Source organism: Haliotis asinina, chromosome 3, assembly GCF_037392515.1.
Source record: "Haliotis asinina isolate JCU_RB_2024 chromosome 3, JCU_Hal_asi_v2, whole genome shotgun sequence".
In the NCBI taxonomy this organism is placed as follows: Eukaryota; Metazoa; Mollusca; class Gastropoda; order Lepetellida; family Haliotidae; genus Haliotis; species Haliotis asinina.
In genome coordinates this window covers 69,264,728-69,280,460 of record NC_090282.1, presented here as the reverse complement: position 1 = coordinate 69,280,460, position 15,733 = coordinate 69,264,728, and the positions used below count along the sequence as shown (strand labels likewise).

The following is a 15,733-nucleotide window of genomic DNA, read 5'->3' as shown; positions in this document are numbered from 1 at the left end:
ATTTTGATAATTCCTCACAAGTGAAATGACGTACCTGAATTGTGTATGGTCTTCTTAACTTTTCTTGAACCATGGGGCCTTTGGGGTTGAAATGTATGAATGAAGTGTCCCCAAAACTCCTTCAGAAAGTCCAGTGTTAAAAGCGCTTTGAAAATGTCATTTTCGGCCATTGCTCTGCCATGTTCCCATCTATCACAAGGACATTCATTCAGCAGTAAATATATGGAATAACATGGCATTGCTTTCAGTGTGACGTCAAAGCTATATGGCCATCAGGTACCTGTTTTTCTCATTTGACTTCATTTTGGATATTTCTGAAGGAAATGTTTTTGGAAGACATATTCACAATAGTTTTACTTCAAAATTGTCAAAACAATTTTGAAGTAAAAACCATTGTGAAATTTGTTGTTTCAATAACAGACGTATAACTGGCTCACGTTGTCAACTTAAAACAGAAAACTGAAAATAAAATCTGAAATAAAAAACATGACACCATAACATTTATTCATCCAATTTAAAGTATTGAAAAGATAAGTAAAATGCAAAGATGTAAAGTATTTATTATATCTCAAAACAGATTTCCAATTTCAGGAATTTGGTCACAACATATTACAGAGATAGATCTACCTACATTTCCACATAATGGATATTTCATAGACCAACAAACAAAATGGTGACATGGATTATGATAATACCTAAACACACAACTACATAAAATGCACCAGTCTACTTAAAATAAATACAACAAATATATATGATAGACAACAAACACAGGTGAAAACAAACAGAGGTGTTTAATGTGTTTGCATTTTGTTCATTTTAAGCCATCAAATATTCTCTTCATCAGATAAATGTACTTCTGTCTAATCTCATTAAAGCACACATGGAAAGTTCAAAACTCCTAAATATGAACCTTGACGTCCAAAATACAGCACAACATTTGCAAAAGGACATTTGGGGGTAGAAGTGTTTCTTCCGAGTCATGTAATCTGTTTCCAGCAAGATACTACACGGGGGTCCACTTTCATTCTCTGCAGAGTCGATGTAGTAGCCTAGTGGTTAAAGTATTCATATATCACGCTGACTGAGTTCTATTCCAAACATGCGAACAATGTGTGAAGCCCATTTCTGGTTCACAATGCTGTGATACTGATAGAATATTGGTAAAAGCAGTGTAATGAGTGGCCCATATGTTATCTGAAGCATCACAATTCCTGTTACATTTATATCACTACTCCAAAACAACAGCCAGACAAGAAATCTGGATGCATGGAGTGGTCATTTATTAAGTAGATGAGGTAAATTAGGCATTTTCTGAAATACGTCCTCAAGGGATTGAATATCTGAAAATGCTGCCCACTAGTCCTCACTGTGATACAAAGTGATCCTTTCCAAATTTTAATGTTTTGGTTTGTTTTTTTTCATTACTATGAAAATTATATATACATGTACTTGGGGATCAAGCATTAGTCTTTTGATGCATCACATGATGTTGGCTTGATCAAGTTCGATCTGATCATATGATAGTTTGACCCAGCCAGCATGTTTCTGCATTGCTGTAGGGACAGCTAATGTTGTACATCCTCTTCCTGATGGGACACTTAGAACAGCTTCTTGTAGATGGAATCAGCATGTTTCATTCAAGACTTGAAGTACACTTCCTATCAAACCACTAACACATTCATCAGTATAAGGACTTGTAACATTATTTTAACAGTTTTGTAACAGGAAAGCAAAATATTACAGACGGAGGAGACACATTATTCGGCAGTCTTTCTTCTATATTTCTCCATAAGTAAACTGTAGTCAGTAACTGCTTTGAGAGGCAATTGCGAAGATGGGAGGGACAATATAGACAAACTTTATGGATAACTACTTCCTTATTTCATGGGTGCAATGTTTCGATACAGACGCTTGTACAAGCAGGAAGTCTGATACAGATTCTTGTACCATTGTACAAATGACAACGGTTGAAGAATCTGTGTCAAAATGTCACACCCATGAAGTAAAGAAGTTGTTATCCTTAAAGTTTGTCTACATTTTCATAGCCAGTGTTTTGAGTGTTCAGTTGCACAGAGGCAATAATCTACTACAAAGTTTCCTCGTAAGAAAAGGGTACATATCCAGCAGTTCTGATAGAATACATTCAAGTAGTAGTAGTAGCTTTAGTAGTATAAACAATAACAATGATTTACTAAAATAACTGAGGAATATCGTCAACAATACAATAAAAACTGAGTCTCCTTGTCAATGACCACAATGATGACTGAGCATGTAGATCAGTTGTGCCCTTGTCATGATGAAGATAAAACTGAATAGTAATATACTGAAGGAAAGAAGAAAGGCAACAAGAGTAATGTGCTGATTGTGCTTCCAGAGAGTTTTGTCTCCAACACATTTATAGTATGGCAGAAAATGTTTCAGGACGGTGTTTGGTAACTTTACTTTAAAACTATAAGTGCTATCCGTTTCCAATTTGGTATGAGGCTTTATAATTTTTCTACCATTCAGGATTTTAATTGTCTTAATTTATCACTCGATAATAAGAAAGTTGTCTATAAGAGCTGTCATTATTTCAAGTCACAACAACACCTCACGTCAATAGTGTGGAGCTACTTACCGGAACACCGACCCAGTCATGCAAATAGGCAGGTCACATGTCCAAATCCTTACATTGTGCTCGGCAGATCATGTCACATGACTTAAAACATGTCCATTTCGCGAGGTGCACACACATCTACACATAGAGAAATGTCCACATCCAATGACGCAAAAGACATTATTAGAAAAAATCTATAATTATTTCAAACGAGAAAGTGAAATGGGCTATCCATTTGTAGCTCCTGGACAGTATTTCAAATGGACACAACATGCCTTGGATCTGTCAAAGGGCATGTTGAGTGGAATTATCCATGCCTCGTCTACGGACATTCCAGGGACCATCTCAAAAGTTGGGAGGAAATTAAAACTGGATAGTTTTGATCAAAGGCTTGTCAGGGACACAATTAGAAAACTAACACATCAAAATGAGCATGTGTCGGTATGGCGATTGAAACAAATCCTTGCACAAGACCACCATCTAGACGAGACATGGGTAAATGCCTCCCATACAGCATCTTACCAATGGCAGCATCCTGACAGACAGGAGCCAAAGGGGATGCTACAAGCTGGTAGAGGACAGAGACTTATAATTCTGCATGCTGGCTCACACAAAGGATTTCTGCCTGGGTGTGATTTGGTATTTAAATCTAAATCCACCGACGGGAGAGACGACCATACGGAAATGAACGGGGCTGTCTTTACACAGTATGTAGAAGAACAACTGATCACAGCCCTTCCAGAAAGGTCCTTGGTAGTCATGGTCAATGCTCCATACCAAAGTTGCCGTGAGTCCGACAATCGGTGTCCAACGTACAATTGTCGTAAAGCAGAGATCATTGAATGATCATTGAATGGCTTGACATAAACAACATTGTAAGACCTGATAAAGAACAAAACCAGTGTTGTATGAGCTTGTGTTACAATACAAACCACCACCTTCCTATGCCATCAACAATATGTTGAAAAAAGCTGTCAGGAGGTTCGACGACTACTGCCATACCATTGCAATTTGAATCCAATTGAACTGATATAAAGGTGAAGGTATCACACTACAACACGACATTCAAGTCATCAAACGTTGAAAAAATTGTTCACATGGCAATGGGTGAGATTGATATCTATCAGTGGGAAGCCTGTGTCAAACATGTATTGGCAGTTGAAAATGAGTACTGGAACCTAGATGGTATTAGAGAAGAGACCATCCCACCAATCTTGATAAATCTTGGAGATGAATCAGGTACTGACCTGTCTGAAGAAGAGATGCTTTGTGATTGAAAAATCTCGAAAAATTTTGAGGAAAACAAGTAAGTGATCAACCCTCAAAATACAAATCAAAGACCCACTTCAGTAATGTGTACATGCATAGTTTCACAGAAATATGATTAATGGACTGTGAATAACGCCTATAAAATAGACCCGTCCCCAAACTACTTCCAAGCTCAAAATGTTTTCATAGAAACTAAACAATCAAAATTCTCCGTTATGTATATGTGCATGAAAAGACATCACAATAGCAATTTGAAAACATCATATAAATTGTGTGACATATTTGATTTTGAGATGACCCCTTCTGCCCTACACTGGTATTAACTAATTAACTAATGCAAAACACACGTGTTTTAAGTCACGTGACATGATCTGCCGCGCATAATGTAAGAATGTGACATGTGACCTGCCTACTTTGCATAACCGGGTCGCTGTTCTAGTAAGTAGCTCAACACCCTTGACATGTGAGGTGTTGTTGTGACTTGAAATAATGACAGCTCTCATAGACAACTTTCTTATTATCGAGTGATAAATTATGACAATTAAAATCCTCAGTGGTAGAAGAATTATAAAGCCTCATACCAAACTGGAAACGGATAGCACTTATAGTTTTAAAGTAAAGTTACCACACACCATCCTGAAACATTTTCTGCCAGACTATAGCAGTGTAGTTCATCTTAATAAAGAGCTTTACACCTGATAACAATATAGATACATTCAAGTGAATGCAGTTGACTAGACATGCAAGCAGTATTTCTGCAGTTACATTTCTCCCAAACTAGCAAACATCTCACTTTGTCCACTACAGGACAAGTTTCATACTAGTGCACTCAAGGTGGTTGTCCACTTAGTAGTTCTGTCTCACTGTTTCAGGTGGTAATGACAAAACATGCACCATCTGTGAAGTTATTGTTGCTGAAACACTCAAAAGAATTTCTTGTAGTGCGTGAGGTTTTAACAGAGGAAACCAGTGTGAACGCTGTCAATCAACAAAAAAATGCAACAAATATTGAGCCAATTCTCTTCCACACTATGTTCCCCTATTTCTATCCATCAGTATATACTGCTTGTATTGTCGTTCACTCCTATGATGCTGCCTTATTATCTGGGTGTTATGTAATATGACAATGACAGCAATAGCTGTGTGCAAACCGTATAAATAGCAAACATAAACATATATATCATTATACAAAATATATATCTGAGTATAAAAAGAGGGATCTCTGTCTATCATATATTTGCATCATGTTTTTCTTACCCTTGTGCAATACATATCATATTTACCTCATATAAACTATGCATGACATAAAACACAGATATAATTACATTAGATATAATATGTAATCTATTATTGTCTACAAGCTCTACAAATATGTAATTATTATAGAAATCTGCAAGAAGAAGACTTTCTACATTTACTTATCTCAGTGGTTTCAACTCAGGGTGCAACACCACAAACACATATTTGGGATACAGTTGTTGTAAATGTGTGCTAAAGTACAGAGGTTATGACTATCTCAGCACTCTGACTGTACTTAGGACAAAGCATCTGACATATTTAACTTGGCCATAATGGACCTTTCTACCGATTCCTTCTTGGGCATTTGTCCAGTTAGTTTCTATTTTTACATACATATATATGCCAATTACTGTTTTATACTTCATTCTTAACCAAAACGATGTGAAGTTTTCAGTCAAAAGTACCTCAGTTTTTAACCTTTGTAAAACAGTTTGCAGTTACTCTGCATTATCTTTTCATCCTGTTAAACAACCATAATTTTTAACTAAATTGTTTTCATGTAACTTCAAAATTATTTTCCTGCATTAAAGCATCTAAACCTTTGATTACAGTTTCGAATAATCTTTATCTAATGAAACATCTTTGATTAAATTTTGTACGCAAACATTGCTACTTTAGTCCTTCTTCCGGTGAGAAGTAGCAGTGATTGGTTCTGCTGTATTGACAGTATAGGTCTCCCCAAACAGGTCAGGTCTTCTCATGCATCGCCAAGCAAACAGGTGAGGTCCAATCAGAAGTGCCAGATTCACACCCCAGAAGATGGCGCCACTGCTTCCTTCCATAGCTGTATGGTAACACTCAGCTGTACGGTGGTGCAGTGATGCAGTGATGTGCACAAATTGAGCCTGGTGGGGAAATGGTTACCTTGTCATTAGGATGGAGAAAGTGCAAGCATATGAACAACAGACTAAGATAACACCTAGGCAGCTCTCTTGTTCTACAACTACAGTTGGCTAAGCATATTGTGGTGGATTTGTCATCCTTTGACTTTCATGAAATTTCATATAAAGTGGAGTCTGTCTTACGCACTGGCCTGGGACTGACACATTTGTCTGGATTGCTAAGCAGACTGGATTAGACAACATTTGTCCGGATTGTTAAGCAGACTGGATTAGACAACATTTGTCCAGATTGTTAAGCAGACTGGATTACACAACATTTGTCCGGATTGTTAAGCAGACTGGATTAGACAACTTTTGTCTGTTACCATAGACACTGCCGCGATGAGTTACCATTCATAAAGGAGGGTACTGAATTTGTCAAGCTTGTCAAACTTTCTGCTGCTCTCTAGTTTCACTTATATTCTTTTCAAAAGATGACATTTTTTAACTTTGTTTCAGTATATGTGAAACACTCTGTCTGCTTATCTAAATGTACACAAATATCTTTCTGTTTTAATCTCTCATCAATAAGTTTCACTTTGTCAACAAGTGACAAATCAGTCAGCCTAAATTTTGCTGGTCAGACTGTGATAACTATGAAGTGATTGTTAAAACAGTACATAATCTGTCATTAATGAGACTGCAAACTGACAGTTAGCTCAAATTGATTAATGTGAGTTTATAGAATAAATTATGTGATTACCCATTCTGAACAGAAGTAATTGAGATGTTCATGCAATGGACTGTTATTGTAGTCAACCTATATCCAGATTACAAAACACTGTTATAGCAAATGGATTGTCGGAACTGTTATTTTAGTCCATAATCCATAATTGAGAGAGTCAGGATCACAAGGCATGCTTTAATGATAAAATAAGGACAATTTTGCCTTGACTCAGGGAGCAGTGAGAAAACTGGATTCCACCTTATGTACAATAAAATAGCCATTCTTACAAACTGCTTTCCACCATTACTTAAACACATGCATTTTTGCCTTTGTTTTTTTTCAGTGGCTGTCTCACACTGAATTACAGAAAAAAATATGTAATGATGTTTTGATGGGGGTAAAACAAAATGCACGTTACTACCTGAGCTGCTGCACCTGCATGTATGAGGGCCATGTCTGCCATCCACGACTGGGCTGGACAGGTGAGGCCATAGATAGCAGTCAGGTAGTAGAACAGGTAGTAGTACAGGTACACCAGCATCTGGAACAGTCAGGCAGCACAGGTGAAGCTAATCAGAACTCTGACTGTTGTAAGTTGATGCATCAATATCTGTCATGAATTTTCAGTCCATTATGTTGAATCGACTTTGATCTTATTGCTCTTTTAATAAGGTTAAGACTTGTGGTAGAGTCACTTTTGTTTTTTCTAAGAATGTATAGTTGACAGCAGAAAGTGACTCTTTTGCAAGAGTGAGTAAAGTTTACATCAGCAATATTTCAGCCAAACTGTCATGCAAAAACTTGCACACAAACAACAAATATATTTATACAGTTTTGAAAACCTGTCAGTAAAGGACAATTCAAAGACTAGCACACATTAATGAAAACTAGTTTGAGTCCAGTGTAAAATGTTAAATCATTTCAAAACAACACAATATAATATAACGGGCTAAGTTTCCATTTGATAGGATAAAGAATCAGTTAATCTGAGTATTTAAGTCTAAAATGACTTACCTGCATCTTTGGATACATATTTGGATCATTGAGGTAGGGTTCTACATCTGAGAGGTAGGAGTGCATCATGTCTGACCTGGCTCCCAACACAGCCTGCAAGTCAAAAAGCAACCATACCATGTGGTCCTATATTTAGGCACCATTGTTAAACAAAGACATTAATAATATATGACAGATTACTGTGACTTGGGTATGCATGAAACTACTGTGTTGCTGTGTAAGTATCAGGACTTTCAGAATCATTCTGTCAGAATATACTGAAAGCCATTAAAAACGCAATTGGTATTTGTTGTCCTAGAACTTGCAAAAGTTCTGTTGAAGATTTTTTTCCTGTAATACAGAGTATGAAAGGATAAAAGAGTGTTATTCTGGCTCATTTTGAGTTTGAGTCCCCAAGCGTTCCTCTCACATGAACATTGAAGCTTATGCCTAAATTTTTGACATTTCTCATAAACACAACCACATTCATGAAACATGCTGTGCACATGTATTACCTGCACCTAGTTACCCCCTTTAAAAGTACAAGGCATTGTGAAACTGAATCACAGGCATTTAGAAGTGGAAAAAGTACGGAGGCTTAACAATATATGGATGAACAACTTCAACAAATTCTTTAAGTAGGATTTAGAAGCTGGTATGTTGAAGAGGAAGATTTACATGACAATGGTGTTAAGATGCACACCGAAATGTTGTCTATCCATGAAAAAAATTGCGCTTCCACTTCAACAACAACAGCTCTCCCTGCAATCACAAAGTTGCTCATCCATGTACTGGTATCCTTCCTCAATACCATTTAGGGCAACAGATTTTTCCAAATTATGTGTGTCTTAACAGAAAATATGTAAATCCTTTTGCATTTTATAAATTTCTTGCTCACCATCCCTCTAAACACAGCAATTATGGAGCACAACATGAAGAAGACTGCAAACAGCAGGTCAACGGGTCTTTCTAGCAGACTGGGAATCTGGAGAAACAAGAATAAAGATTTTACACCACCATTATTCACAGGCAGCAACATGTATCACATATATGAAAATCTTTGTGGTTTCCTGTAAACAACTATCTGCGGTACCTTACTATAGTAAGCAGTAAGCTTAGAAAATTCAGAAAGAGGGCAATAATAAAAACCATATATATGTATGTGATACACTACTAGTCTGTGTCAAACGTTTTCAAGAATTGCTGAAGGTAATATTTATCCATCAAAGTGACCATGCAGTTATATACTCTGATGAGACTGATATTTATTGTGGATAAATCTGTAAAACAGAGACTGTGACTAAACTTGTTCTATTTTAGCATACATTCTTACAAAAATTACTGATGGTGTGTAATGTTAAGAAATGCCAAGAAATACTGGTGTGGGATGCTTAGTTCAATATTGGATAGGAATTACTACAGCCACAAAGGGAAGTGCAACATTGTATTACCCATTTTGTATGTGTTTAGGCAGAGACCATTATATGGTCTCTGGTTTAGGGTATGATTTAGAATCTTTCAATATCATTGTATCTGTCATCTTAAGCCCATGCACACCAAAATATCCCTAACTCCACTGCACATTTGTTGTTCACATGTAAATTAGTCTAGGGGAGCCAACTCTTTGAGTACGTGAAACTTGACCCACTGAAAAATCCTGTGTGAGTCACACATGTAAGTATATGTTTTCCTTTCACACCTTTTCTAGTTTGAATCTGTTCTCCATAAACATTTTGTTTAAAATGCCCAATCAACTTGCCAGTATCATTTACAGAGGAATCTTCTAGATACTTAAGGGACTAATGAGACTTCTGGTATTCAATCAGCATCACCCTAGTCAGACCAAATAGAAACAATAATGTGGTTCCCATTACACCTCTTTAAAATTTAGGGTAAGTAGGTAGGATTTTTTCACATCTTTTTAAGAAGTAACATACCAACTAATAACAAATTTATCAATGTGTAATTGTTTATCCAATCAAGCTTGCGCCATCATGATGACTTTCTCTATCAAAATGATCGATAAGCTAGCTCATTCATACCGCTTAAAAAAGTAGAGTCTGAACCAGAATTCAAGGGCAGGTCGGGTAATGAGAACCACAACATTTTTCAGGCCCCAGTTTTATAAGCCATGTTGGTACAACAGAACAGTTATCCTTTATACTTACTCTCAGGTATGACCTGACAAACAATGGCCTCTCCTTGATAAACTTGAAGCCAGCAACCAGAGGTATTAGTATATAAGGCACATTGAGCAAGTACGACCACTTGATACCGAACTTCCCTGTCAACAAAATATCAACAGCATGAAACATAATAAAAGCTTTTCTAGTATGAATTTACTTTTTCGTTCTAATCAATAAACAGTCATAAAATTAGTTTTAAGCCCTTATCTAAATTTGGTGTTTGTGACATATGGAACATGGGAAGTATGGGGCTGACTACTGAGAGGGAAACAACTACAGTATTGTGATAACGATAGTGTTGTTACAACACTATTACTGTGATAGCAATATGTGTAGTTTATTTTAACCAACTATTGTAATAATTTTGCAATAGTTTTTTCTCACGTTGTACTGTCTGATTTGAAGTCAAATCCCAAGTGAATGTACTGATTATATGAAATAAAACCCAGCTGAAGTAGTATCAGTCTCTTTTTATAACTGACAACAAACTTGAAACCCAGATCAAGTAAACAGTTCAAACATAAACTCAGTGAAACAGCAAGTCTGCACCCAAACAATCAAATCTATTTAAAAAACATAAATATTTAATAACAATAAAGTCAGTTACTAAACTACTGATAGTTATACATACAATCAATGCATCAACAGTTTTTCGTTTCTTAAATCCATTAACTGCTGTTGGAGATTCAACAATTGCAATCCATTGATAATTTGATGCATCATTACAGCTCTAATGGGAAGTGTTTCTTCTTTCTCACATTTTAAGTTTTCATGGCATCTTGGCAACAGGCTCTGGCCTACCCCTTGGAATGCTCAACGAGTGAAAACTGTGTTCAACAACAGGGCGAAATAAGGGTTTCTTCATGTGCGCACAGGGCACCCATAGAGATGTTTAGGTGTGCTCTTTTGAACTTCAGCATGCCCAAAGCAGAATACTCTTTGTCATTTTCGGGACTTTGTCAACATTCTGTCATCAAGGCCAGGCAACAAGGATTTGAGAATTGTTGATTTTGATAAAACTATTGTTAATATATATTTAGCTTTATTACCTACGAGGGAGAAAATGCAGGGGTTCACATTTTTGATGCCCTTGGACACAATATCACTCTGTCATGTTGATGTGATGTGATGTCATGAACCATGCTATCACATGATGTTTCTTCTGTGACATTGCATTTTACATACTGTGTTCATATTTTCATATGATGCCCTAAGGCAAATATCACTTTCTCACGGTGACATGATGTCATGAACAATGCTATGACATGACGTTTCACCTATAAAGCAGCATTCTACAAACGGTGACGACAGGTAGAAAGCCTGTGTTTGAAAGTATTTGGGTTTATTTTCCTCAAAATTATGACCTCAATGATAAACAGAATATTATGTGTGACCCCATATCATACCATATTTAGATCACCTGCATCTTAATATCAGTATATTCCTCGCTCTGGATCGGGAAATTCCACAATTTAGGCACTCATGTTGAAAACAGCATATGACATGGGCACTCATATAATATGCTCTATATAATATCCTCTATACATCACACCACGTCATAACAATGTAGGAAGAATGTAAGCCCAATGCAAAGCCACAAATATGCGGATGGTGTTGATAAGCCTAGTAGCAAAACAAGATTAAATTGAGATTCACCCATACATGGACAGGTTTGGATCATAAAATGTATTTTAGGTTGCACACTGTTCTGTGGGCCAGTTCTGCCGTAACCTTCACATTTAGGAAACACCATCGCAAGGCTTTGTTAACAAGATAGGTCTGTGAGTAACCCATAGGTAGGCACAATTAGCATTCTTACCAATGCCACATAAAATCTATCACTACACTATAAGGAATTATTAACTTGGACAATAGTAGACATATTATGTTTTTGGGGCTTGGTGATAGGAAAGTCTAAAACGACAATACCTTTGGTGTTTCACACTTTGATACACATCAATATTGTACTGACACACCAAGTTTAGGATCATAATTGGATTAAAATCTTTAATTTGAAATCCTGAAGTGCTTTAGACAATTTTTCCACATCTGATCCCTTGAAAAAACATCCGAGGTTTACCTGCTACATTTCCGGGCAGGAACACGATCATGCTATTCAAGATGGAGCCCACCCAGTAAAGTCCAACCTCACGGTAGCTCTCCCTGAAACGAAACATAGCAGATTTAGTTACAGCAGTCCCGTTTGTAGGGACCCTTCGATCCACACTGAATCATCTGACAGCTGTGACTGGCTGATTTCATGATTCTTTAAGACAATGAGTTATGATGAATGTGACCACAGCTGTTTACAAGTCTACCCAACCTTCCAATATACAGATTTTGATATCATATTCTCAGGGACTGTCTGCAATTTTGTTAGCAAAATGGGAAAAAAGTAATTATTAATCACCTGTTGAAGATATCACTGTTTACTAATTTTACGAAGTTATTAAACACTGTATAATAACATTGTGTGATGCTGTACATATGACGTCAAAGTGTTTTACAGTTATGACATCACAATGCTAATACGTCTGTCACAATAGTATTAGACCCTGCTTGATTTGCAGAAAGCTGAGTGTCACCTGATTTCTCAATGAGTTCTTAGGAAGGAAGTACTTTGTTCGATATTATTTTGCAAATGTTGAGTGAGTAACAAATAAAATACTAAACCATGTCCTGTGTAACGCCATAATTATGAAACTCATGAATGGTATTAGCATCTAACTCGCTTTCACTCATTAGATACCAAACCATTCACTCGTTTCATAACATGGTACTTCACGGGACATAGGTTAGTATTCTCTATGAATAGTGAAATAGAACCACATATTATATGCTGTGTACGTTACTGCTGGTGTATGTTTAGCCAAATGATATTAGTATCAACTAGTTACTGATAACTGACAATGAATCTACAACAAGATTTCTTCTATAATATGGATTAAGTTTACACAAAGGATTATATGTATCATTTTCTTTTAGAAAACTCAGTATTTTACATAGGGCACTCTATCCATGTTTTTCCTTTGGAAAAGACATTGTTATTCATATGGGTTTATGCATCATTTTCTTCTACTGTATATGTTATACATTTGATGCTCTAAGTATTCTTAGAAAACTCATTGTTATACATAGGAGGCTCTGTGTATCTTTCTCCTTTGGAAAAGACATTGTCAGGGATTTACAGGACGCAAATTCCTGCATCCTGTACCCACAAAAATGGACAAAGAACACAATGAAAGGACTAGCGTGTCCACAGGTACACAGAAAAATACATTTTTTAAATATGTTGATCAAGTAACAATGAGTTATCACTGAGTCTGTTACTAGCCGGGTTATGATATCATTTGCTGTTTGATTACACAACACGGTAACAGTGACTGAACTGCAACAATATTATGAAATAGTATTAATAAGAATATTTAAGTGTCTGTGACCCCCATTTGAAGTCCAGGACCCCTTAAAATTGAGAGTATGAGTCCCAGGGACCCTCATATACAGGACTCAAGTCAAAGTCAAAAGACATTTATTGTAGACCTCCAGCCCATATACAATCATCCTCAATATCTCCTGGGTATATGTTCCGACAAGTCTCCACTGTACCCTGGATGCATCTACAGATTGGCCCGAAAATTTTACTACCTCCCATTTGCTGGCACCGCATTTTCACAGAAGCCAAACATCTAAGCCGCCGTTACAACTGAACTTGCCAGTGTCAACAAAGATAGCAGTCACAGCTGCGAAGGTTTGTTCGCATTGCAACTCAGATTTTGGGGATATGACATGCAGACACACTGATAGCTCCGAAAAAAATACATGTTATAACTCCTTCTGCCTCTTTCAGAGAACCTGTGCATAGTTTGTGTTGCCAAGTTTAATCAGTTAGATAATTTAAAAAGCAAAAGTAAGTTGTGATTGCTTCGCTCAACTTCCCAGCGTATACACCTGATTGGATAAAAAGCCAGGCAAGGGAGGTAATAAATTGAGGCCAAGGCTTAGATGCATCCAGGGTATAGTGGAGACGCATGGAAGGTATACTCTGGAGATATTGAGGATGATATACAATGGAATTATACATACACATTATACATATGGTGAAATATATAGTAATTAGTGATCATGATAGAGGCAGTAAATTATGTACAAGTAGTGAAATACAATGGATCTACAAAACTTTATATCCGATTGCTACGTTTAATAAGAGCATAATTGATAAAGTATGACAGCTTTATTAGGAGAATTGAGTTTTGCCATGAGAGAGCAAATCTTGCACCTACCCAATACAGTATAGTGTGATGATGGCCAGATACAGAGACAGGTGAGCGGTGCCATCCCAGTAGTTAATCATGGTGCCATAGGCAGTCTTCAGGTAGGGTTCCCCCTCCAGAAAGTAGAACCCCATATACCCTGACACATAACCATCCAGCTCTAGCCCAATGAACAGGTCGATCACTGAACTCCATGCGAAACATGCACAGGCTGCAAGTCAAACAAGGTGTCAGTTTGAAAATATATTTACAAATTACTTGCTGAAAAATATTTTCAACAGTGGAAATGACAGTATGACAGGTACAGTAACTCACTGGAACTGGATGCTGGGTCCATCAGATTTTTTCATCTGATCTCTTTTTATCTTATTCCACGTGATATACTTTATAGTTCAAAATAGTCTAAAGAAATGTGTGCCCCTAACTGGTGTGTCTATAAGATAATGATAAATACGAGTAATATACAAAAAAGGAAAATATGATATTTACTATATAAATGAGGATCACGCTGAGTCCCTTGATGATGATAAGATGAGGAGGTTTTGCAAATATTACCATATTAATATCTAGTCTTTTAACATCTAAAACTAGTACAAATACTTCGCACCATCTAAACTGAAAATGAGCAATACATAGGAAATTGAATTTTGTGTTTTCTTGAGAATGATAGCAGTGCATGAACCTGAGCAAAACCAATCAACATTTGCTACACTATTAGGACTGAAAATATAATTTTGTTCAGGAACTGTGAGACTGACTGAAATATCATAGGTATCATACATATAATATGTATGGTACTTGACATTGGCATGTTAGTATTAAATAGGAAGAAGAATAAAATCATGAACCTCTAAACACTTTTAAGAGTATGTAAATTAATTCATGATGTAGATCGATTTGCTTTAATTCGGAAATATTTGTTTAATAAATTTAAAGCAAGTTCAAAAATAGCTTAAGGTAACCTGTTGTTTCATGAGTGTGGACTGGAAAAACTGTTCATATCTCAGCGTAAGTTTGAACATTATCTTGGAAAACTGACATAAAAGTACACGATATTATGTCACGTCGGAATGAAAACTGGAGAATGGTAACACCAGAGACAATATAACAGTCTATTATATGGTCTCTGGTAACGCCGAATAAGGCGTATTCTAGGAATTACACAGTTGTCTCCCCTGCTGAGAACTTCCATGTCCAACTAAACTGGAATGAACAAAATTGATATGAGAGTTTACACTACAAAGAGTTTATATGAAACGATAAACCATTTTGCACTCGTTAATAATTCGTGTTTTGTGGATGAGAGTTTCGTGCATGAATAATACTTACCGTAGATAATCGGGTCAATATTTCTGAAGAACCGCCTCATAAAAAGTGCCGGTAAAACTGTTGCGCCTATTAAACTTAACGTCCCTGCTCCGAATACAAGTCGCTGATCTTTCATTGCATCTGTTTTGTTCAAATAATATGCTGTCGGAAGAGACGTCAGTGACGTCAAAATGACAACGAAGACAATCCACAACGACATGTTAAGGCTGGTACTGCTACTGTCCCACAGATCAAAGAAG

General features: G+C 36.6%; 1 protein-coding gene across 1 annotated transcript; it reads right to left on the bottom strand.

Annotated features, from left to right (window-relative positions):
- Positions 1–5,781: 5,781 nt before the first annotated feature.
- On the bottom strand, positions 5,782–15,724 carry LOC137277024 (transmembrane 6 superfamily member 1-like). The gene is made up of 8 exons (XM_067808686.1): positions 15,495–15,724; positions 14,175–14,376; positions 11,975–12,057; positions 9,877–9,992; positions 8,607–8,693; positions 7,730–7,822; positions 7,137–7,256; positions 5,782–6,012 (listed from the first exon to the last, which is right to left on the bottom strand). Exons 1-8 carry the CDS (start codon positions 15,691–15,693, stop codon positions 5,782–5,784), a joined length of 1,131 nt encoding a protein of 376 aa, XP_067664787.1. The 5' UTR covers positions 15,694–15,724.
- Between the last annotated feature and the right edge of the window lie 9 nt (positions 15,725–15,733).